This window comes from Chiloscyllium plagiosum, chromosome 35 (assembly GCF_004010195.1).
Source record: "Chiloscyllium plagiosum isolate BGI_BamShark_2017 chromosome 35, ASM401019v2, whole genome shotgun sequence".
Lineage (NCBI taxonomy): Eukaryota > Metazoa > Chordata > Chondrichthyes > Orectolobiformes > Hemiscylliidae > Chiloscyllium > Chiloscyllium plagiosum.
Genome location: NC_057744.1, coordinates 23,180,209 through 23,203,999, shown reverse-complemented (window position 1 = coordinate 23,203,999; position 23,791 = coordinate 23,180,209). Strand labels below are relative to the sequence as shown.

Sequence of the window (23,791 nt, the reverse complement as noted above, 5' to 3'; positions counted from 1 at the left end):
TGGGGTGGGGGCGGAGAGGTTGGGAAGAAGATTGCAGGTTAGGAAGGCGGTGCTGAATTTGAATTCAGCACCGCCTTCCTAACCTGCAATCTTCTTCCCGACCTCTCCTCCCCCACCCCAGTCTGACCTATCACCCTCACCTTGACCTCTTTCCACCTATCACATTTCCGACGCCCCTCCCCCAAGTCCCTCCTCCCTATCTTTTATCTTAGCCTGCTGGACCAACTTTCCTCATTCCTGAAGAAGGGCTAATGCCCGAAACGTCGATTCTCCTGTTCCCTAGATGCTGCCTGACCTGCTGCGCTTTTCCAGCAACACATTTCCATCTCTGATCTCCAGCATCTGCAGACCTCACTTTCTCCTCAATTGTTAAGAAATGGCAGCTGTAATGAATAAACTTTTGTCTTCACTGTAGAGGATGCAAAAAGTTACATTTAATACCTATAAATCAAGAAGTTGAAGGAGGAGGGAAACCTGGTGAAATTATAATCACTACAGCTACAATCAGTGAATGACATGGGAAGTTGCAAGTGGATATAGATAGGTTGAGTGAGCAAAAATCTGACAGGTGGAGAATAATGTGGTGAAAATGCAAAGTTATTCATTTTGGCAAGAAAAATAAAAAGGTAGAGTATGACTTAAGCCATAGCAATGGAAGTATTCAGAGGTCAAGAGGGATTTAGATACTCCACTGAGTCACAGAAAGTCAGTGTGCGATTTAGCAATTGATTTAAGAAGGCTAACTGAGTGCTGTCTGTTATTAAAAGAGGCATCAATGTAAGATTGTTACTTATCAGTTACATAAGACATTGATGAACATGCAGCCATCAGTTTATTTTTGAGATTCCCTGACCTAATGAGAATCTAAAGTTATTAGAGCTTTATGAATCTGTGGGATCCGGTACACAGATTAGCCTTGATTTTATTGAATGTTGGAGCAAACTTAAAGGGCCAAAAATCCTACTTCTACTTCTAATTTATTTGCTTGTGCATAAAATCTTTTTTATGGCTAGTATTTACAGACAATTTAAGATTGCCAGGTTGTGAAACAGCCATGAGTTCACGTCTACGGCGGGAATAGGTTTAGGAATATTCTGAGCTTGAGTATGGGAGCATCAAATGTGTAGTTTGCAATTTTTGAGATAATTTTGTAGCTTAGCTTGAGGTTCAGGTTGTAAGTTTAGTTGTTGAGCTTGCAGGTTTGTTTTCAGATGTTTCATCACCATGCTAGGTAACCTCAGTGAGCCTCTACTTATGTGTCTTGGTCTCTTAAGGTGGGTGATATCTCAGAGGATGCTAGATGGGGTCCACATTGATGTGTTTATTGATGGAGTTCCAGTTAGAATGCCAGGTCTCTAGGAATTCCCATGCATGTCTCTGTTCAGCCTATCCCAGGATAGATGTGTTGTCCTAGTCAAAGTGGTGTCCTTCTCTATCTGTGTGTAAGGATACCAGTGATAGCGGGTCATTTCTTTTTGGTGTTCGTCTATCCTGGTGACTAGTTTTCTGCCTGTCTCTGATGTAGTGTTTGTTGCAGTCCTTGCAGTGTATTTTGTAAATTACATTCATTTTGCTTGTTATGTGTGATATTGTAGGTTCATCAGTAGCTGTTTCAATGTGTGGTAGGTTTGTGGGCTATCATGATGCCAAGGGGTCAGAGTAGCCTGGTAGTCATCTCCGAGGTGTCTTTGTATGGTAATGTGGCTGGAGTTTCTAGGCATGCTGTGACTACTTATTTGGGTTTGTTGTTTAAAAATCGGCGGACTGTGTTTATCAGGTATCCATTCTTCTCGAACTTGCTGTATAGGTATTTTTCTTCTGCTCGTAGTTCCTGGGTGCTGCAGTGTGTTGTGGCCCATTTAAATAATGTCCTGATGCAAGATGATTGCTCCTGTAGTTAAATATCTGGTCTGTGTGTTGCTTTTCTGTCTTTCAGAGTTGATTCTAATGCTACTAAGAAGTCCTTTTTGTTCGTGCCTCTGCAGTTGCAGTTCATCCCTCTTACTAGGACGTTTTTTTCCCGTGTCTGTTAGTGACCGGTCTGATATAGGTTTTTAATCCAAGCTACTGTGTGGAAAAGCAGGACAGAGCACCAGCGCTTCACCGGAGGCTCGTTGATGACATTACCTCGCATGGTGATGAAACGTCTGAAAACACACCTGCCAGCTCAGTGAGCATTGTACTTCTTAGTGCTTTGGATATGATATCAGTATCTGTGATCTTATTACAGGTACATACCTTGGAATCTCCATGAGCCACAGAAAGGAATATTTAATTTCAAAGACAATCTTGATTTTGAGTAAGTAATTGCGCCCCCCCTTTTCTTGTTGTTGTTGCCTTTGTTTCCCTTCATCTCCTTTTAAAAGCAGTCTTTGTTTTTGGGGGGGAAGGGGAGCAGAGAGAGTTAGTGAGCTCATCTTTCACACACAAATGTAGTAGTGTTTTGATTTCAACTAATTCTGAACCTTATTGAAGGTTGTGGTATTCCCTGCAAGAGTCTCTGAATTGTTAGGGATTGAACCTTTTGATGTGGCGGTGTGTGAATGGCCATTCTTAAGTGTTACATTTGCAGAAACTCAGATTTTTCTCGACATTTCCAACCCCCTGCTCTTTTCTCTGGTCATTTGTCAGGTTGGGAATGCCTAGAATAGAATATTCTTTATCCTTTATTGTCACATGTACTTAAGTACAGGAGTACAGTGAGAAGTACACAATATCGCCTCTGGTGCCGCCTTGGGTACAAAATACCTAGGGTACAAATCTGAGATACAAAAAGGGGAATAAAGAAAAGTTGTAATACCTTACAGTGATTCATAGTTAAGAAATGCGACATAGTTAAAAGGATAAACATCGCAGTCAGATGAATTACAGATAAACATTACATTGCAGTAGCTCAGTGCAGGGGCTTCCACACGGGTCTGACCGGCCTCACAAGCTACTCACTGAACAAGTCTAACAACTATCTCCGCCCTGCTGCAGGCTCCAGCCTGCTCCGCTCTGTCTCTCGGCCGCCCTGCACTACTCAAATACACACCTTGGCCTAATCTGTGGTTGGATTCACCATTCTAAACGGGGCTTGAAAATTGGATTTCCTCAATTGTACTCATTTTGGATGTTGCGCGGTTTAAAAACCCATGAAAATAATGTTAAACTTTTGAGTGTCCATGACGAAAATGGAAAGCCTACGAATGAATCTGGAACATTTTGAAAGATGAAGATAAAGAATTTTCAAAACTGTGTGTCTGAAAACAGGCAAGATCCAAAATTGACTTGGTCCCGAGGTTGCTGGTTTTGGCACACTGTATCTGTAGTTGTGAAATATATTTGATGTTGTAGTATAGAAAGATATAAACTGTTTAATTTTGTCCGTTATAATGTTTCTACTGTTCCCTGAAATGGACATATACCACTTCGCAAAGTTCGAGAGAATTTAGATGTTGTAGGATATGGAGCAGACAGTGAATGCAAGTGTAAAATTCATTCATCTCTAAACACACTACATTTAATCACTCCTTTGTTCAAAATGATCAACATAATTATTTTGTCTCTTAGGGCATATCTCACATTGGCCAATGATTTGGATTTGTGGGTCATTCTGCGTCCAGGACCATACATTTGTTCGGAATGGGACCTTGGTGGTTTACCCAGGTAAATACAACGGCAATCAGAAAGAGGAAACTTTAATGCTGCTATATCTGTCAACCTTTTTTCTCTTTGCTGAAAATAAATTTGTGTTCCTAGTCATCAGTGTGGATGTCATCCTTCCTCAAATTTTGATGTTTTAAAAATGGACTGTAACATGTCACAGAATAAAAGCATATCGATGGACTCAAATCAGTTTAAGCTGAGAGAGCAATGCTTGGAATGCTATAACTTAGATTATTTTTAATCAGGCAACTCTGGGGCATGTGGGACATGAGCCTGGTCCTTTTATACCAGAGCTGAAAATGTGTTGCTGGAAAAGCGCAGCAGGTCATGCAGCATCCAAGGAGCAGGAGAATCGACATTTCGGGCATAAGCCCTTCTTCAGGAATGAGGGGAGTGTGCCAAGCAGGCTAAGATAAAAGGGAGGGAGGAGGGACTTGGTGGAGAGGCGTTGGAAATGCGATAGGTGGAAGGAGGTTAAGGTGAGGGTGATAGGCTGGAGTGGGGTGGGGGGGGCGGAGAGGTCAGGAAGAAGATTGCAGGTTAGGAAGGTGGTGCTGAGTTTGAGGGTTGGGACTGAGACAAGGGGGGAGGGGAAATGAGGAAACTGGAGAAATCTGAGTTCATCCCTTGTGGTTGGAGGGTTCCTAGGCGGAAAATGAGGCGCTCTTCCTCCAGCCATCGTGTTGCTGTGGTCTGGCAATGGAGGAGTCCAAGAACCTGCATATCCTTGGTGGAGTAGGAGGGGGAGTTGAAGCGTTGAGCCACGGGGTGGTTGGGTTGGTTGTCCGGGTGTCCCAGAGGTGTTCTCTGAAACGTTCCGCAAGTAGGCGGCCTGTCTCCCCAATATAGAGGAGGCCACGTCGGGTGCAGCGGATGCAGTAAATGATGTGTGTGGGGGTGCAGGTGAATTTGTGGCGGATATGGAAGGATCCCTTGGGGCCTTGGAGTGAGGTAAGGGGGTAGGTAGTGGGTGCAAGTCTACCCCTCTCTGAGGTTGAAAGATCAGTCCTCGGCAGAGGCCACACCTTCATTCCCCTATGCTCTCGGATTAACGAGTTCAACACGTGGCGAGACATCGAACAATTCTTCCGCCGCCTTCACCTCCGCGCCTATTTCTTCAACCAGGATTCTCACCCACCCTCTGACGACCCCTTCTCCCGCCTCCAACACACCCCATCCACCTGGACACCTTGTGCTGGCCTCTTAACTGCCCTCGATCTCTTCATAGCCAACTGCCGCCGCGACATTAACTGCCTCAACCTCTCCACTCCTCTCACCCACTTCACCCTCGGAACGTGCAGCCCTCCACTCCCTCCGTTCCAACCCCAACCTCACTATCAAACCGGCAGACAAGGGAGGCACGGTAATAGTTTGGCGCACCGACCTTTACACCGCTGAGGCTAAATGCCAGCTCGCGGACACCACCTCCTACTGCCCCCTTGACCATGACCCCACCTCCCATCGCCAAACCATCAGCTCCCAGACTATCCATAACCTCATCACCTCAGGGGATCTCCATCCACCACCTCCAACCTCATAGTCCCTTCCATATCCGCCACAAATTCATCTGCGCCTCCACACACATCATTTACTGCATCTGCTGCACCTGATGTGGCCTCCTCTATATTGGGGAGAGACGGGCCGCCTACTTGTGGAACGTTTCAGAGAACACCTCTGGGACATCCGGACCAACCAACCCAACCACCCCGTGGCTCAACACTTCAACTCCCCCTCCCACTCCACCAAGGACATGCAGGTCCTTGGACTCCTCCATCGCCAGATCATAGCAACACGATGGCTGGAGGAAGAGCGCCTCATCTTCCGCCTAGGAACCTTCCAACCACAAGGGATGAACTCCGATTTCTCCAGTTTCCTCATTTCCCCTCCCCTTGTCTCAGTCCCAACCCTCAAACTCAGCACCACATTCCTACCTGCAATCTTCTTCCTGACCTCTCCGTTCCCACCCCCACTCCGGCCTATCACCCTCACCTTAACCTCCTTCCACCTATCGCATTTCCAACCCCCCTCCCCCAAGTTCCTCCTCCCTACCTTTTATCTTAGCCTGCTTGGCACACACTCCTCATTCCTGAAGAAGGGCTCATGCCCGAAACGTCGATTCTCCTGCTCCTTAGATGCTGCCTGACCTGCTGCGCTTTTCCAGCAACACTTTTTCAGCTCTGATCTCCAGCATCTGCAGTCCTCACTTTCTCCTTTTATACCAGAGGTAGGAACATTGCCACTCCTTCACAAGAGGCCTCTGCTAGTTTTTAAAATATTCATTCATTGGGGTGTTGGCTCAGTGTTTATTGTCTATCCCTAATTACCCCTGAGAAAGTGGTGATGAGCTGCTTTCTTGTACTTCTGTAGTGTGACAGGTGTAGGTGCACACACAGGCTGGTGTTCAGAAGGGGGTTCCAGTAACAGTGAAGGAACAGTGATATAGTTCCAAGTCAAAAGCCATGGTAAGGATTATTGCAGACAAACCTGTGCAGCATCACAATGTGGACAGGGATAAGAATAAAAGTTGAGAAGGAATTACTGCACTTCAAGGGAGTCTTTGAGCAGGGAGAATTCTGGCTTTGCCACAATGAAGTAGCTAGCATCAGATAGTATTCTCTCTTTCTATCCTTACTTTGTAAAAATATATTGTTAATTGTACACTTTCTGCATTTCTTGTTATACACTTTCAAGATGATAAGGTAGAAGACTGTCCAGTATTATTACGGAAGTTAAATTTTGTGTTTGTGTGATTTCTGTGACAGATTGGAAGGCATTAAATGGCCGGTGGAACTGTTAAATAGTTGAAGTAGGGGTTGGGGCTTTAATCAAGTTTCCTTGTTCAAGAGCCCCATCTGTTGGCTGAGTTTAAAAATTGCTCATTTTTTTCAGATGAAACATATTTTTTGTTAATTTTAGATTTTTTTGCAGTTCTGCAGTGCTTTACAGTGCCTTCACTGGAAGCAGAGAGTGCTCAAATTATGTGCAGTAGTTTACAAAGATGTTTTCATTATAAATATGGACATGATTCACTGGAAGCAGAGAGTGCTCAAATTATGTGCAGTAGTTTACAAAGATGTTTTCATTATAAATATGGACATGATTTATCATGGAAATAGTTCAAACAAAGTGCACAAAAGCCTGTGCTTAGTCATATATGGATCTATTTGACCAGTAAGCTTTTAAAGCAATATACAATTCTGACACTTCGCCTTGAAAGCAAGTCAATATTAAGTAGCATCCTCGAAGGTAGTTAGAATTTCCAAACTTAAATTTTTGCTTATTTAATGCACAAGAAAATCTTGCGAAAACATGTTTACCAGTACAAATGACGAACTCATAATTTAACTGGCTGAGATTATGATAAAAATCCCACCTTCTCAACCTCACCCTTTTCCTATGACATGGTGACCCTCAAGTTAAACTCACTCATCCCTAATGAGTGCAGCCTTGTGGTCTGCTTGGATTATGGCGATTTCACTTTTAATTTAGTTCCATGTTTGGTACGCCCAAATAAATCCCTTTCAATTTCCCAAATATAATCTCCTGGTATTGTGATATGACAGTATATTGAGAAGATTTGTAGGCAGAGAGCCCACAGTGTTTTTAAGTACTGGTGTAGAGGAAGATTGTGGCAAAGCAGTAATGTCACTGGACTAGAGGCCCAGGCTTGTGCGGTAGGGATATGGGTTCAAATCCTACTTGGGAAGCAGGTGATGTCTAAGCTCAATTAATAAATCTGGAATAGTCTCAGTTATGGTGATCATGACAAATATCTCTGTCATAAAAGCACACCTGTATGTGTTTTGGGGAAGAAAATCTGGGTATCTGTTCCAGTTGGACTCACATTTAACTCTGGATCAACAGTAATGCAGTAATTCTTGAATATCCTCTGAAATGGCCTAGACCAGCCACTGTGTTCAAGGGCATTTAGGGATGGCAACAAATGCTGGCCTAGCCGCATCCTTCTAACAAGAAAATCAAGATATCTAGGCTGAGTGTAGAGCGTTGTCTTAATTTGGTTGATTTTGCCCATCTTTTTCAATGTTAATTCTCTTTTATTTTTCCCAGATTTTGTCAGTGGTATTTATCATAGAGTAACACAGGCATGGTATCTTACAGGCTGCATGTCGGTGCTGTTTAGTGACAGCATTGCTTGTGACCAATCATGATCGCACATCTGCACATATTCTACACCTCCCATGCTGCATACATTCTGAATTAATTCATGCGGTGTTGGATAAGACTTCTGTAAATAGGAGTAAATAGACATTTTCTTAATTTAGCTGTGTTGTAAAGGGCAGTCTTTCCACTTAACAGAAACCTTTACAAAAATGACTGCATAAGCACTTTGTTCATCGCCAGTTGTTAACAGTTAAAGTGCTTTTTTAACCAGTTATGTTTTCCCCTACAATGACAGGGGAAATGTTCATGTTTGATCTTGTTACAGCAATAGTATCAAGTCTTTTCCAGTCTTTTGACATGGGATATAAAATCATAGAATTTTACTGTGGAGAAGGAGGCAATTTGACCCATTGTGTCTGTACCGGCACTTGAATGAGCTACCCAGCTCGTCCCATATTCCAACCTTATCTGTGTAGCCGTGTAAATTTATTAGCATTTTCGAATGTATATCCAGCTGCCTTTTGAAACCTCCTGTGGAATCTGCTTCCACCGCTCTTCCAGGCAGCACATTCCAAATTCTCTCAACCCCTGTGTAAAGATGTTTCTCCTCATCTCACTCATAGCTTTCTTGTTGACAATCTTAAAATTGACCCCTAGTTACTGACATACCAACTTGTGGAAACAGAATGTCCTTCTTCACCCTGTCATAATATTGAGCACCACAATTAGCTTACCTCTTAATCTCCTCTGCTTTAAGGAGAATAATCCCAATTTCTCTCACATTTCCTTGTCTCTAAAATCATTCTGAAAGTCCAAATAAATAACATCCACAGCACTATCCTCATCCGTTGCCTGTGTCACCTCATCAAATAACTCAATCAAATTTGTCAGACATGACCTGCCATTAACAAAGCCATGTTAACCGCCTGGTATTATTCTCCTCCAAATGTACGTTTATCGTATCTCGTATTCTGGCCTTTATCAGTTTTCCTGCTATTACATCAAACGAACAAGTCTGTCGTTCCTGGGTTTATAAATCTCCAGTCCCCTGTTCAGAGCGACTTGGAAAATTTGAAGAACATTTTTACTGTTTATTCTACTACAACCTGCTATCCTTTCCTCATGTTATCTCTTAATCTTTCCTATTCCAACCTTAACCACTCTCCTGCATTTGAGATACTCTTCCTAATTTCCAGCACTTTTACTAGTCTGGTAATAAGATCATTTTCTTCCTTATTTTCTCAATGTCCTCCAGGGTACTCTAACTTTAAGACCTTTTTTTTCTTATATGTATGTAGTTAGCCAGCACCCTATTCATCACTCCTTTTGAAATCCTTCCATTTTTCATCCACTGTTCTATCCACCAAAATGTGTTTCTGATAAATCTCTTCCAATTCAACTTTTAAACCTGTAAAACCTGCCCATTTGCAGCCTGGAATCTTACTCAGTGACTTACTTTTATCCTTTTCCAACTTAAAATTGAACCTTATTGTATCATGATCATTATTTCCCAAATGCTCCCTCACTCTGACATACTCCACTTGTCTGCCTCATCTTTCTAGGACCAGATCCAAGACAGCTCCTTCCCTGATAGTCCCAGAAATGTACTGTTCCAGAAAGTTCTCCTCCATAAGTTACAGGAATTTCTCCCCTATGTGCCCCATACTCTTCCTTTTTCCCAATCTACCCTGGAGTATTTGAAATCACCATCCACCACGACTCCACTTGACCTGCAGATTTCCATAAAGCTCTGTTTTACTTCCTCCTGACTATAATAAATACCCACAAGATCACTGTTCCCTTTCTGTTTCTCACCTCCAACCTTATCTATTCTAACTGTCTTTGAACAAAATGCAGTGATACTATCTTTGACCACTGTTCCACCTTCCTGTTTACACATCCGTTTCTATGCTAAGTATCCAGCTGTGGTCTTGAACAATGTTTCTGTGACGGCTACTGTATCGGATCACCCTGAGGCTCTGCTGTTTCTAAACCACAAACAAATTTTCTAACAACTCTCCCTCTCCTCCCTCTCCTCCCTCTCCTCCCTCTCCTCCCTCTCCTCCCTCTCCTCCCTCTCCTCCCTCTCCTCCCTCTCCTCCCTCTCCTCCCTCTGTCTGACCCCCGTATCATTCCCCCCCCAACTCCGTTTTGAGAGGAACACTCCAGTAATGTTTGGGGCTTATTTCGTCACTACTGTCAGTACTAATTCTAAAGAATAATGAACGTTGCAGGAAACTGATAATCAGTAATTGTTTAATTTAATTTAAATTGTGATTTGTTTTTCCTTGTAGTTGGTTACTGAGAGACAAGACCATGAAACTGCGCACAACTTATACTGGATTTACTGATGCAGTTGATGACTTTTTTGATGAACTAATTCCTAAAGTTATTCCTTTTCAGGTGAGCCTGACCAGTCAATCAGTTTTTGTAATCTTGCAACTGTACAGCCATGACTCTTGAAAAATACTGTTTATGTTGTAGACTTTATTCAGGTTCCATCTATTGTTTGAACTTGGCAAGCTGACGTTCTAGCAACTGGCATTTGATGTGATCCAGATACTTGTGTTTTACAATCTGTTAAGCATTGTTTTAGGCCGATGATGTACTTTCTGACCTGGTTGTATTCTCTTTGTTAACCAACCCTCATCATGTCAAACATTGACTTTCTTACAAGCAATTGCACTAAGCCCAAAGCTTTGTGAAGATATAACTTTTTTTTCTTTGTGATCTTAACGCTTTTCTTCAGTAGCCATTCCTGGTTTATATCCAGCAGTTCCTCTGCAGTTGTGTGTGAATGGACATTTTCTTCCTGTTATGACCCCTCTGTTAGTTAAAATCAAACCCGCAGAAAAGTTTGCCTTGCCTTGTGATTTGATAAAATGTGTGAGTGACAGAGAACTACTAATTTCCACCATGTAAAAAAAAAACATTTTAATTTCCTGACACTAATAGTGAACACTAAACAAAAACTATTCAGAAATCCAAACTCCCCTTCTGAATTACTTATTATCTGACTCCAATTCTATTAAAATGCTGTACCAATACCGCAATTATTAAACGTTATATTAACTTAATCTCAAGACTGCACAGACTGTCTTCTCCATAGTCTTCAGTTTTCCGTCTGATATCCCTCGGTCATTTTTTTTCTTGTTAATGCGAGTATGTTTTACATGAAAAAGGTACCTTTTGGTAGAGGGTGTTTTCTGGTTTCTTTGAGAGCAAGATGTTAGATGGGCAGCTAGCACTCTGGCTCTATGTCAGTTGCAGTCTGGCTAATTTTCAAAATACTGGGTTTATATATCCCCCCCCCCCCACCCAATGAGACATTGCATTCTTATAATTTGAGTGGTTTCCAGGTGTCAAAACAAGAAAATTCAAATTCCATTGGCTTCTGGTATCCTGGGCGTAATTTAAACTAAGTGGTCAAATTCAAATTGTTGTCAAAACAACAAACACAACTCAGGTATCCATTTAACAGCCATTTGCTACATCTATCTACTTTTGAACAGCTTGTCTCCAGCCTTTCCATTCAGGCAGCTGAGCCTGCACTTTAAGTTTACTTCAAACTTCAGAAAATGCTTTTAACTTTGTAACGACCTTAAATCCATCACCTTCTCCACATTGTCTTCTCTACGATCCTCCATAAAACTCTTGACTGGTTATTGGCTACTTCTCCTAACATCTCCCCCTTTCTCCTTGGCAGCAATTTCTTCAATTGTGGGGGATCACAGAAATGCAACTCATTTCTTAGAAAAGGAAACCTACCACCCTCACCTTGTGTATATATATCCTGTCCCCACATCTGTGTGGCAGTCTAGCCAGCCAATTGGTTGTGTACAACCCACTTAGTGGTTCAAGGAAAAGGTTGTAAATTCATAGATTTCTGATTTTTCTAATCTAGACTCATAACTGACTTGGGTGAATATTCGGAAGGTGCCTGATACAATATGACACTGTATCCTTGCAAAATATCAACACTTTCCTGAGTGGAAAAAGATTGGTTGAAAGAAGAAATAATGGTGATGCAAAACATGAATGTTAATCATTAAAATAACTTCCCATTTTGTTCTCTTGTTCTGCAGTACAAAGAAGGAGGTCCAATCATTGCTGTACAAGTAGAAAATGAATACGGTGGCTATGACAAAGATCCAAAGTATATGAAATTTGTGTATGAGGTAATTTTATTTGCTATTTTGCTATGTGAATGAAAATAATGTACCTTGATGTCATTTTCAGTCTTGTTTCCCACTCTGTCCATCCAGGGCCTGAACAACCAAGCAAGATTGAGTTGGGGAGGGGTGGAGTGGTGGTTGTGGTAAGGAGGGAGAGAGAGACAGGTAGGTGAATGATAGATTGTTTCCCAGGTCAATATGAGCTCAATTGTGGTAAGGGTTTCGAAGAAGAGTACAAAATGTCTAAATAGTAACTTGTTTTTTGAACTCCTATTCCCTCTTGTGGGAGAAATCCAGACACCGGGCCTTTTCCTACGTGTTTCCTTCGGGTTTAATGCTTCAGTATTAACCTTTTAAAGAGTGTTTTCAGGACTGATCAGGAAGTACTTCAGGTGAAAAGTAATCAGTACCTCAGTATAGTTAACTGAGTTGCACAATGGAGTCAAAAGCTCTTGATATCTTGAAGAGATTGTTGACCTTCTGAAGAGCAAATCATAGGTTTCTATAAAATGAAATGCATGAGTCCAATGACGTTTCTCCTCTGCATTTGTTTTAAAATTCCAGGTTAAGCGAGTGGTGAGTAGTGGAGGGAGGGGATTTGACAAACTGAGTTTCTCTTTCTTGTCTCTTGTGCCATTATGGATCCAACCTTCTAGTTGACAATCGTGCATTTTGCTATATAAAAGATAGTTCCATGCTGCAGCATCATCAACATTTCTGCGATATTCATACCAGGAGCTCAGAACAAGTTTTGAACAAATAGTGAAGAATACCTTCAATTATTTGAACTTGCTGTACATATCAAATGGATCAACCCTGCTGTTGTAATGTTATGTAAACTGGTGTTTTGAAGGTGTGATTTGCATTCATTCTATGCTGTTGTGTACAGTCTTATCTGTTTAGCATGTTTATGGTTAAAATTATTGGATTCATGAGCTGTCCAGGAGGAGAGGAACAGTCCTATTCTCACCTGCTGGAGATATAGCTGAAGTATTTGTGTGCTGATTTACCAAACCTTTGGGTGGGTGAATATTTCTATTGATTAAATATAGCTCCCTCCCTAATATAGCACTATGTCGCATATTTACATGTGCGGGACTTCACTCACCTTATTCCAAAGGTCGATGAACTGTTAATGCTATCGTTAATGTGAAGTCACTTCCCAACTTGCGCTAAATGCATGAGCGTGTCATTCAAACATGTATGTTAGTCATACAGAGGAAGGTGATGAAGTGGTCCCTACAGCCTGCCCAAACTTACTTCAGATGACTTCATTCACCAGTTGTACATCCACTTCATATGGTTACACATTATAAGAATAACTCAGCATTAAACATGTATATTTTAAAGGCTCAAATGTGATCCTCTAATAATGTCTGATCATTCTGAGCATCCAGCAATATAGTTTATTATCTGTAAATCATTAAAAGGCACACTTTGTTGAAGTTTTAGTCTTGTACTTATGAATGCAATATTCATGATCACAGTTACCTAAGAGGTCGTTGATCATTTTAAGCAAATCGCAGATCACTTCAATTTAGGAAGCAGCAGTTCAGTAAGAAATGAGAATGCTTTGCTTATCTTGAAACTGTTCTGGACACTGGAGAGGCAGAGGCAGTGAGCCACCATAGTTTAGGATAGTGGAGTATTCAGCCTTGATGTTACTCTGCATTTGGTGATAGTGAAATCTGTTGTTACCTCGAGCTGATGTTTCTCTCTCTCTCTCTCGTTGTCTTTCTTCTCCCTATCTCCCTCCCTCTCCCTCTCCCCCGGTTTGTTTGTTTCTCTTTCTCCCGCTCACATACCTGCTATCTGTGCGTCTGTTTCATTCAAGTCACTCTCTCGCCATCCATCGGCCTGCCTCCCTCTCGATCTGTGTTTGTGTCTTTGTATACGTGGGTAAAAAGGTACACATGACATCTTGTAAATCTTGGACATTAGTTCAATGTGGTATCACAACCTCAGTGACTCTTCTGACCTTTCCTTTTTGTTTGCATTTGCTAGAAGTTTGGAAAACTAGTTCCTGCTGTTACAGCAGTTAAATGCAATCTTACACTGTGTGGTAAATAATAGGAACATTCCATTTTAAAGGGCCCCCAATTTCCATCAACATTTCACAAGAAATAACAAGGTAAAGGGAATATAACATTTATGTTGGATTAGAGGATTGTGATAATTGGTTGGCAAATGGACTCTGACTGGTAAAAGTATTGCCATGGCGAATGCACAAGTATGAAGATGATGATTGCTAAACATATTGATGAGTGCAATACATAAAGCTTCAACAAAATGGCTTTTCAACTACACTCAAGTTCTGTTATACCAAATGACTATTTGGAAACTTTTGAAGATGAAACACTGACTTCTCAACATTGCAAGTATTGTTCAGGCCACCTTGTTTGAAGGTCTTGCAAGAAGTTTGAATAAAGAGACCCAAAGTAATTTATCTTTTTAACCCCAAAAGGCCCTAGCAAACAGAGGGATCTCAGAATTATTCATGACTTGCGACAACAAAGATGGGCTAAGTAAAGGATCAATCGCAGGAGGTAAGTACCATTTTGGGAGATTAGGGAAATGATTGATTTTATGTAAATATCCATTGTAATTGCCCAGGAAATGAGGCACATGAATGGTGTACACGCAAAAGGTTATGTATAAAACAGTTTCGGTTTGTTTTTTTTTCAAGCACCAAACCTAGTGAAATATCTTTTAGGTATGATCTATCAGTTTTGAGAGAGAACATTTGGTATTGTGTAGCATGGCATTATAAATATGGCTGTATTCCGATGATTCATTAAAATTTTTGTCCAGGCAGCCTAAGACTTTTTGCCAGATTCCCTAACAATAGATTGTTTATCCACCTCTTGTGTGTACTGGAAAATACATATATTAATGCACAGTGTCTTGTTCTTTGCAGTTAGAGAGATCATGAACATACTATTCCTTTTTGAACTTCACAAAACAGGTGACAGCCATTCTGTAATACTTTGCTGAGCGCAGTTCAGTGACCAGTTAACTTGACTGGTGGATCCTTATCCACCAACATTTAAACAACCGCTTAACTAGGTGTTGAGAAGTGGTGGGGGTGAGAGGTGAGGTTCCCAAGAGTCTGAATAAACATATTTTGGTTGCATCTACTCAACTTGGCATGTTCTTGCAGCTTTCTGCATATGCTGTTGATGTGATGCACTGACTGTAGTGTGATAATAAGTGCTGTGACATCCATCCATTGGGTCCCTCTATACTTCCCAATGCCTTGGGAAAGCAACCAACGTAATCATGCATGCACACCTGTGCATAACACCATAGCTCTAAAATTATTCAAATAACATAAACTTCATTGAGCAAAATGATCTTCCGCATTCTTGGAATCTTGCATCTTATCCTCTAGACTATGCATTAGTGCTTTCTAAACCTTTCCTGTCTGCAAACCCATCTTCAGCCTTGAAGGTTGTTATAACCCCTAAATGAAACCCCTACTGTGGGTGACGAAGAATGTGAGAGTCTCTTAGGGAGTATAGCTGTTATAACTTGTTATGGACCAGGGCAGACCCCCTTAAAACATTTCATGAAGGAAGCCCAAAGCCTCACTTTTCTAGTTGTTTTGAGCAGGTGTAGTGTGGATATTCCGGGAGTGATGCAGCTGGTCAAAACTCCTCTGTTTTAAACAAAACAGAATTTATTTACAATGTACTGAATAAAACACAAACAAAAGAGAACAAAACAACTTAACCGATCTGGAAACCCAACAGACTACCCCAACAGCTCCTTGGCAAAAAGGTAAAATCAGACACAGGTTCTTACAGGAGAGATTCAGCATGGAACACCTTCCATGTAGCTGTTTCTTTTGGATTCCCAGCTAACACCTGACCAGCAGCTCCGAACAGCCAAACTGCTAAAACCCAAACCAAATCAGACCAGAGAAAAGCTAAGTTGGGAGAACTGGCCATTCCCCTTTCATTGTACAAGTGTTTTTTTAACTTTGAAAGCCTTTCATCTAAGGCAGTGTCTGATAGTTGTAATCAAATTGGCCCTAAAACCCATCCAAACCAGACAAATCAGAACCTGTGTCTTTCCGACCCCTCTGAAAAATATCCAAGGACAGCACAACCTTGGTAAAGGGGCAGCATAATCACACCTCCCCCTTTTTTTAAAAAAATGTGAACCATCAATATCCAAAGATGGCTTCATTTTAAAACCCCTTAATCTTACACTTTTAGTACACTACAACACCTACATACATTCCATTGACTATAAGCATGCACACTAAATTCTGTTCCAGTCTGTTTTACTCCCATCAATAAATGCCTCTGTTTCTCTAAGTCTCGACCAATGCTTCAGCAATCACGTTTCTTATCCTGCCAAATGCACAATTTTCAAATTAAACAATTGTAACAACAAGTTCCATCTAAATAATCTGGAATTTTTGTCCTTAAATTTCTCCACAAACCTCAATGGGTTATGAACAGTGTATATGATTGTCTCAGAATCGTTACTGGTAATATAAACATTGAAATGTTGTAACGCCAACACCAAGCTGCAAGTCTCCTCAACTGTTGAATATTTTTGCTGATGAATGTTCAGTTTCCTGGAGAAATATCCAATGAGTCTTTCTATCTTCACCATCTTCCTGTAAGAGCACACCGACACCCACATCACTCTCATTGATAGCCACCTTGAATGGCTTTGCAGAATTAAGTGTAGCTGACACTGGGGCAGTGGTTAACACAGTTTTCAGGCTGTCACATGCCTCCTGATAGTCCACTGTCCACTGAAACGTCTTGATTTCTAAAGTAATTCAGTGAATGGAGCAGACACACTGCTAAAATTTGGTAGAAATTTCCAATAAAATCCACTCAATCCCAGGGATCATAGTACTGCTCTTTTTGTCGATGGTATGGGAAATTCTCCAGTTACCTTTGTTTTCACATCCCTTGCAGCCATTTGTCCATGTCCAATAACAAGGCTCAGGAAGTGACTTGGGCTTTGGCAAATTGACTTTTAGGTAGGTTATCACCAAGCCTGCCCCCCAAAGTTGATCAAACAATTCTTATAAATGTTGCAAATGAACCTTCCCTGTGTGACTAAAAATCACCAGATCATCTATATGTACACGACACAGTTGGGTGATTGGACAATGACCTTATTGGTTAATCTCTGAAATGTGGCTGGCATGTTATTCACACTTTGAACTAATACATTCCCTGTGATTCTACAAAAGCCAAAATTGTCTTCACTCTTTTGGACAAAGATTCCTGCCAGTATCCTTTGAGCAAGTCCAACTAAGAAATATGAATTGCTAGTGTCACCTTTTCAGCAGTTTTCCAAGTGCGGAATCGGATATGCATCCGTCTTTGTAACTGCATTGACTTTACGATAGTCTCTGATGTAACCGTTTCAACTGGTGACTTTGTGAGCTTGTTATCACACGGTCGGGAAAAATCCCAGGATATCCGTCCTGCAGTCGTTCTGTTAGCTGAGTTTCCACTGGCTTTTCAACCACAGTAGGCAGCACTCCTACTTGTGAACCAGCTATGTCGTTAGCAAGGACAAATTATATTCCTGGCGCTGAGAGTTTGTCCAGGACCCCTACCACAACCTTTCCACTCTTCACTGAACACTCTAACCTCACTCTATATAGTTGAGTGCTTCTGTCTCGCTGTAAATTCCAATTACTAGCATGTTTTCTAGCAATAGTCCTTCAGAGGTGCGCATTTCCTCATCTTTCAACATCAAAGATTGACAGGATACTGTATCTCTCTCTGCTCCTGGCCTATGCGAGTATACTTTATACTCGCGGGTATATGGTTTAAGAAGATCTGGTGCTTCCTCCTTAACCAACCTCCGACCAACTTGTATATTCTGGTGCAGCTTTTTAGCATCCACTGTGCTTTTTGTTACCACTCCAACTAGATTCACCGGCTTATCCTGTTTTCCTACATCTGGCTTCCCAGTGCTTTTCCTAACCCACCAACACTGATTTTGTGTGGCTTACTTTATTACAGTGAACACACAGGAGCTTTTTAAACTTCTCTTAAACAACACCTTCAAGGGTTTACTTTTTACCCTATGATAAGTTATCCTTATGATCTTCACAGATTTACCTTTCGCTTTTCCACATGAGGATCTCTCTTTCCTGAATTTCTGTTGAAATTGATGTTGGAAGCCAAACTTTAATCTATGGGCCAACTCATAATGATCAGCCATTTCAGCTGCTAATCTTGCCGTTTTAACTCTCTGCTTTTCCACATGAGTTCTCACTACTTCAAGAAGTGAATTTTTGAACTTCTCCAAATTAATCGTCTCTCTAAGAGCATCATAGGCATTGCTGTATTCTTAATGCTCAAATCCACTTCTTAAAATTAATTTGCTTAATTGTTTCAAACTCAATGTAGGTTTGACCAGGGTCCCTTCTGAGATTCTTGGAACGTTGTGTGTAGGCTTCTAGTACAAGCTCATACACACTTAAAATGGCTTTCTTCACCTCCTCATACTGTTACGACACAGGGTAAACCCTCCTGCTTAATTTAAATTGGCATCACAGAAAAGATTTATCCGGTGCAGTAATCTGTGAAAATTCAAGAGGCTAACAACTATTTCAAGTAAAAATTAACAACTTTATTTCTTAAAGTATAACAGAGAATACTTAACTAACAATTATTTACAACTCCTTCCTCTAACCTATCTTTTATTTTCCCCTCTACAATACTAGTCTGATAAAAGCCCCCGATTAAGATTTACCAAACATTCAGGTTTTCAAAACCAGCCAGCTGTTGAATCTTTTATCTGTCGTCTTTTCTTAGGGATTATGCTTCACAGGTCACAGATCGATAAAGGTACCTTTAAGAGAGCTATTTTTCAGGCCATCTCTACATGCTGGTGGCATGGCGGTTTTCCTCCCAACTGTTTAATTTTCCCTGGTCTTATACCCCCAAAACACCACATTGTATCATTGGCTTTTAAGATTGTTAATATACTCAATTCAAGCTTGATTGGAGTGTTTCTTTAACTAACTACTGGACCAAAAGGTTACATTATATTTTGTTTTTAGAACCATTGGTGCTGTCAGGTAGTTATGTTGCTTTAAACTCTCTCAAAGGTACAGTATGCCCACATCTTCATAACAATACACCCCAAATACCTCTGCTGATAGTGATGCAAATACCTCAGTAGCTCCAACTGCAAGTTTTGTTTGGATCAACAAAACCCACATGGTCATTGGCCACTGCATTTGTTTAGCCACCTTTTCAAATGAGATTTCCACATCTTTCTCATCAAATTTAGCCAATTCTTTAAAAAATTTCAACAGTTTCTCACCGGGTGTTTGGATATCATGGGTTTGCTCGTCCTCATTAGGCTTATCTTCAGCTTCATTTCCATCGTTTGGAGCTGACTTTCCTGTCTAAGAACCAGTTTCTGAAGTTTAAACTCCCTAACTTTGTTCTTTTCTGCTCTCTTGCTCTCTCTCTCGCTCCCTCCCTCTCCATTTCTTGTTCCGCTAAAGCGATCCGATCTTTTTCTCTTTGCTTTTAATCGTAATTCAAACAGTTTCATTTCTTTGGCCCCTTTCCTTTCTTTTGCTTTGAACTCAAGCTGCTTCATTTTCAATTGAGTTTTAGCTATCTCTCAAGACTCTGTTGGTGTTTCAAGCAAATTTGAATGCTGAGCTATTGCTGTAATCATCTCCTTTTCTTAAGGAGACCGCTCCAACTCCAGATTGTCTGCTAATTACAGCAGCTTGGTCTTATTCACCTGTTGTAAAAGCCACTTCTTCCACCCCCAGAAAACTCTCGGTGACTGAAAGAGCCATTACTTAGACCAAGCACTGTTTGAACCAACCTAATTCAACACCCAGAACAAAAGACAATGTCACCTACCACTCGCTGCCTTCACGTCCAGCAACCGTAATCCCAAATTGTAACTAAAGAACAAATCCCACAAAGAGCCCCTAATCTGCTATGGACCAGACCCTCTTGAAATATTTCAAGAAGGTAGCCCAGACCTTAACTTTTCTAGTTGTTTTGAGCAGGTGATAAGTGGATATTTCAGGAGTGATGCAGCTGGTCAAAACCCCTCTGTTTTAAACAAAACAGAATTTATTTGTAGAGTACCGAATGAAACACAACACAAGCAAAAGAGCACAGAATACGGAATAGCTTAACCGATCCGGGAACCCAACTGACTACCGTAACTTAAAGACGCTGTTCCAAATGCCTGCAGCAGTCCCCATAAACACCCCCTTGGCAAAAAGGTAAAAGCAGAGACAGAAAAGATGTCAGAGATTCAGCATGGAACACCTTTTATATTAGATTCCCTACAGTGTGGAAACAGGCCCTTTGGCCAACAAGTCCATACCGACCCTCCGAAGAGTAACCCACCCAAATCCGTTTACCCCTGACTAATGCACCTGCCACTATGAGCAATTTAGCATGACCAATTCACCTAACTTGCACATCTTTGGATTATGGGAGGAAACTAGAGCACCCGGAGAAAACCCACACAAACACAAGGGGAATGTGCAAACTCCACACAGACAGTCACCCGAGGTGAGACTTGAACCCGGGTCCCTGGTGCTGTGAGGCAGCAGTGCTGACCACTGAGCCACTGTGCCGCCCATGTAGCTTCTTCCATGTACCTGTATGTTTTGGATACCCACTGACCAGCAGCTCTGCACAGACAGACTCCCATAACCTAGACCAGACAAAACCTGAGCTGGGAGAACTGGTTTTCACTGTACAAGTTTTATTTTAAACTTGAAAGCCTTTTGCCTGAGTTAGTGTATATTAGCTATATTCAGATTGGCTCTAAAAACCCATCCAAACCAGACACATCAGAATCTGTGTCTTTATGACCTCACTGGAAAGTAAACCAAGGACCACATAACCTTATGAAAGGAGCAGCGTCCTCACAAACTAGATCAGAACTTCACAATGACCAGAACTGCCTCCAAATTTGTGATCCCAAAATTTTTCAGTTTACAGCCTAAGCTCTGCTGTATAGAATCATTGAGTCCTACAGCACGGAAACAGACCCTTTGATCCAACCAGTCCAGGCCAAACATAATCCCAAATTAAACTGGTCCCACTTGCCTGCTGCTGGCCCATATCCCTCCAAACCTTTCCTGTTCATGTATTTATCCAAATGTCTTTTAAACATTAATTGTACCCGCATCCACCACTTTCTCAGGAAGTTCATTCTACGTGTGAACCATGTTTTGTGTAAAAAGATTTGCCTGTTGTCTTTTTTAAATCTCTCTGATCTCACTTTTAAAATGTGCTCCCTAATATTGAAAGCCCCTATCCCAGAGAAAAGACAACTGCCATTAACTCTGTCTGTACCTCTCATTATTTTATAAACTTCTATCAGATCACCTCTCAACCTCCTATGCTCCAGTGAAAAATGTCCCAGCCTATCCAGTCTTTCTTTATAACTCAAACCTTCCGTACCCGGCAACATCCTGGTAAATCTCTTCTGAATCTTCACCAGCTTGGTAATATCCTTCCTATAACAGGGCGACTAGAAGTGGACATGGTATTCAGACAACCCCACATTATACACACGGTAAATTGTTCCTATTGAAGCTATAAATTTAGGAGGTAAAATAAATTGCCTGTTTGCGCTAATCCATTTTGATACATTTACAGCTTTACCAACTATCAACTTTCAGAAGCTGGATTCTGGAATGACACTTATGAAAAGTCTAGCAGTAAGATTATTTTTATATATTCTCCTTGTTTGCTCAAGATTGTTAGTTGTGGAAAAATCTGACCATGTCTTGAACTCTGAATGTGAATTAACATAATAGCACATCATTCCATTGTTAAAAAGTTGGGTGGAGCATGGGGACTGCAGGCATTGTTCAGGCAACTGCATGACTGAGTTCACGAACACAGAGTTCAGCTCTCAGCTATACATCTACATTAGTCATTCAGTTCTGAGTCAGTGAAGTGCTGACAGAAGGGTCTTAGAGCAACAGTAGAATGTTTTAGTACAGTTGTGGAGAGAGGAACTTTTCAAGTTGGTACACTTATGTCAGAACTGAGAAGTGTTTGAGAATGTAACTGTTCCTAAATCTGCTGAAGGACGGTGGCTGGGGAAACAGCAGACCAGGAGCCAAGACAAATACTGAGGGTCAGTGATCTTGGGACAGAGGAGTGGTCAGTCCTTCAGCTCTTTGACCCTGCTTCGCCATTCCATAAGATCAAGGTAGACAGGCAGGAGGCAGGCGTACACAGCAAGCCAGGCACACCAGGGGGTGGAGAAGTTGAGGTTTTGGGTGTAACCCTTTTCCACCACCTGATGCTGCCTGGCTTGCTGTGTTCGCCAGCCTCCTGCGTGTCTCCCTTGGATTCCAGCCTCTACAGTTTTTCGTCTCATCCCATAAGATTATGACTGGTCTGCTTGTGGTCTCCTGTCTTGACCACATTGTGCATCTCAAAACCAATCCTACTCTGCCTTTGAATAAATTCATTCAATAACTGATCCAGCCTCCACTACTTTCTGGGGAAGATAATTCCATATACTCATGACCCTCTAAGAGAAAATCATCCTCTTGATCTTTGTCTTGACCTGTTATTCTGTAATTATGTCCTCTTCCTGTGATATCCCCAGGAAACCTTCTCCCAAGTATTCACTCAAACAAGACTCCTCACAATCTCTTCAGTTGCAATATGATCACCTCTCATTTCCTCCAAGCTTCAGTAAGTGAAGGCCTAACTTGTCCATCCTTTCTTCATTAGTTAATGCCTTCATTACACTCCATCTGGCAAAGTTCTGCCCACTCACTCAACCTCTCTGGATCTCTTTGCACACTGTTTACTTTCTTTGGATAACTTTTATTTTCCCATTCCTCTTGGTAGCAACAGCCTTTGGCTGTTTGTCCAAGTCATTGATGCAGATTATAAGTATTTGATTCCTGTGACACTGCACTTGCCATAACTAGCCAATCTGAAAAAAAATCCCAATTATCTTTACTCTCTCCTTCCTTTTAGCCCATCAATCCTTTATCCATGTTTAATATGTTATCTCCTACAGTGTGCTTTTATCTTGTGTGGTAACCTTCTATGTGACCTTTGAGGCAGGAGAGATTAAACAACATAAAAATGGGTTGAATGGTTTCTTTTGGTGCTGTCATTTTTCTATATCCATTGATTCTAAAAAGGCTAATAGTGAAAGATGATAGTAGTGAGACAAGCAAAGAAACAAAGATTGGTCGAGAGATGGTATAAAAGTGAAAAGCAGAATCACCAGCAGTTCTTGTTCACAAGAAGACTGTTCAGCTATAACACCATAAGCAGGATACAGCTGTTATATTAATTTAATGGTTTTATATTATAGAATTTGTCATTTTAACTTGATGTAGTGGGACAACATTCAGAAAATTATATAATCTAGAAGGTTGGATTCTTGGTTTACATTAGTCTTAGCCAGATAATGGTATAGATGCTTTTGATAATTTCAGAACCCTGGGTAAACACAGCTTCTATCGATTGCTAACCAAAGATGCATGCAGAGAGTCACACATTGCATTTGTGTGAAGTTTCACTCCACAAATGTGCATCTGGGCTCTAAAGCCATCCACAGTCAGTATTCAAAGATCAAGCTGTCAATTGAGAAATAACCAGTGGGATGAGGAATAACATATTCTCACCATAGAATTAACTCTGTTAATGATGAGGAGAAGGAAAAGGGAGCAGGTTGAAAGTTAATAACTGAGGAAGCAGAGCCTACAATCTATAAGTAGTTACCACTAACTCAAATGTTGATGCTCCCATTGTTGTCTATCCCCCTCAAATTTTGTGTGTATCAATTTACAGTGATCTCCTTCTGAGCAGTAAATATTTGTG

General features: G+C 41.2%; 1 protein-coding gene across 1 annotated transcript in view; it reads left to right on the top strand.

The window, feature by feature from the left end:
- LOC122540700 (beta-galactosidase-1-like protein 2) overlaps positions 1 to 23,791 on the top strand; it is a 92,125-nt gene that overhangs the window by 29,915 nt on the left and 38,419 nt on the right. The window contains exons 3-8 of the mRNA XM_043676815.1: positions 2,231 to 2,299; positions 3,553 to 3,648; positions 10,065 to 10,173; positions 11,856 to 11,948; positions 14,410 to 14,491; positions 21,590 to 21,651. Of these exons, the coding sequence (XP_043532750.1) occupies positions 2,231 to 2,299; positions 3,553 to 3,648; positions 10,065 to 10,173; positions 11,856 to 11,948; positions 14,410 to 14,491; positions 21,590 to 21,651 (511 nt within the window). The remainder of the gene's footprint in view (positions 1 to 2,230; positions 2,300 to 3,552; positions 3,649 to 10,064; positions 10,174 to 11,855; positions 11,949 to 14,409; positions 14,492 to 21,589; positions 21,652 to 23,791) is intronic.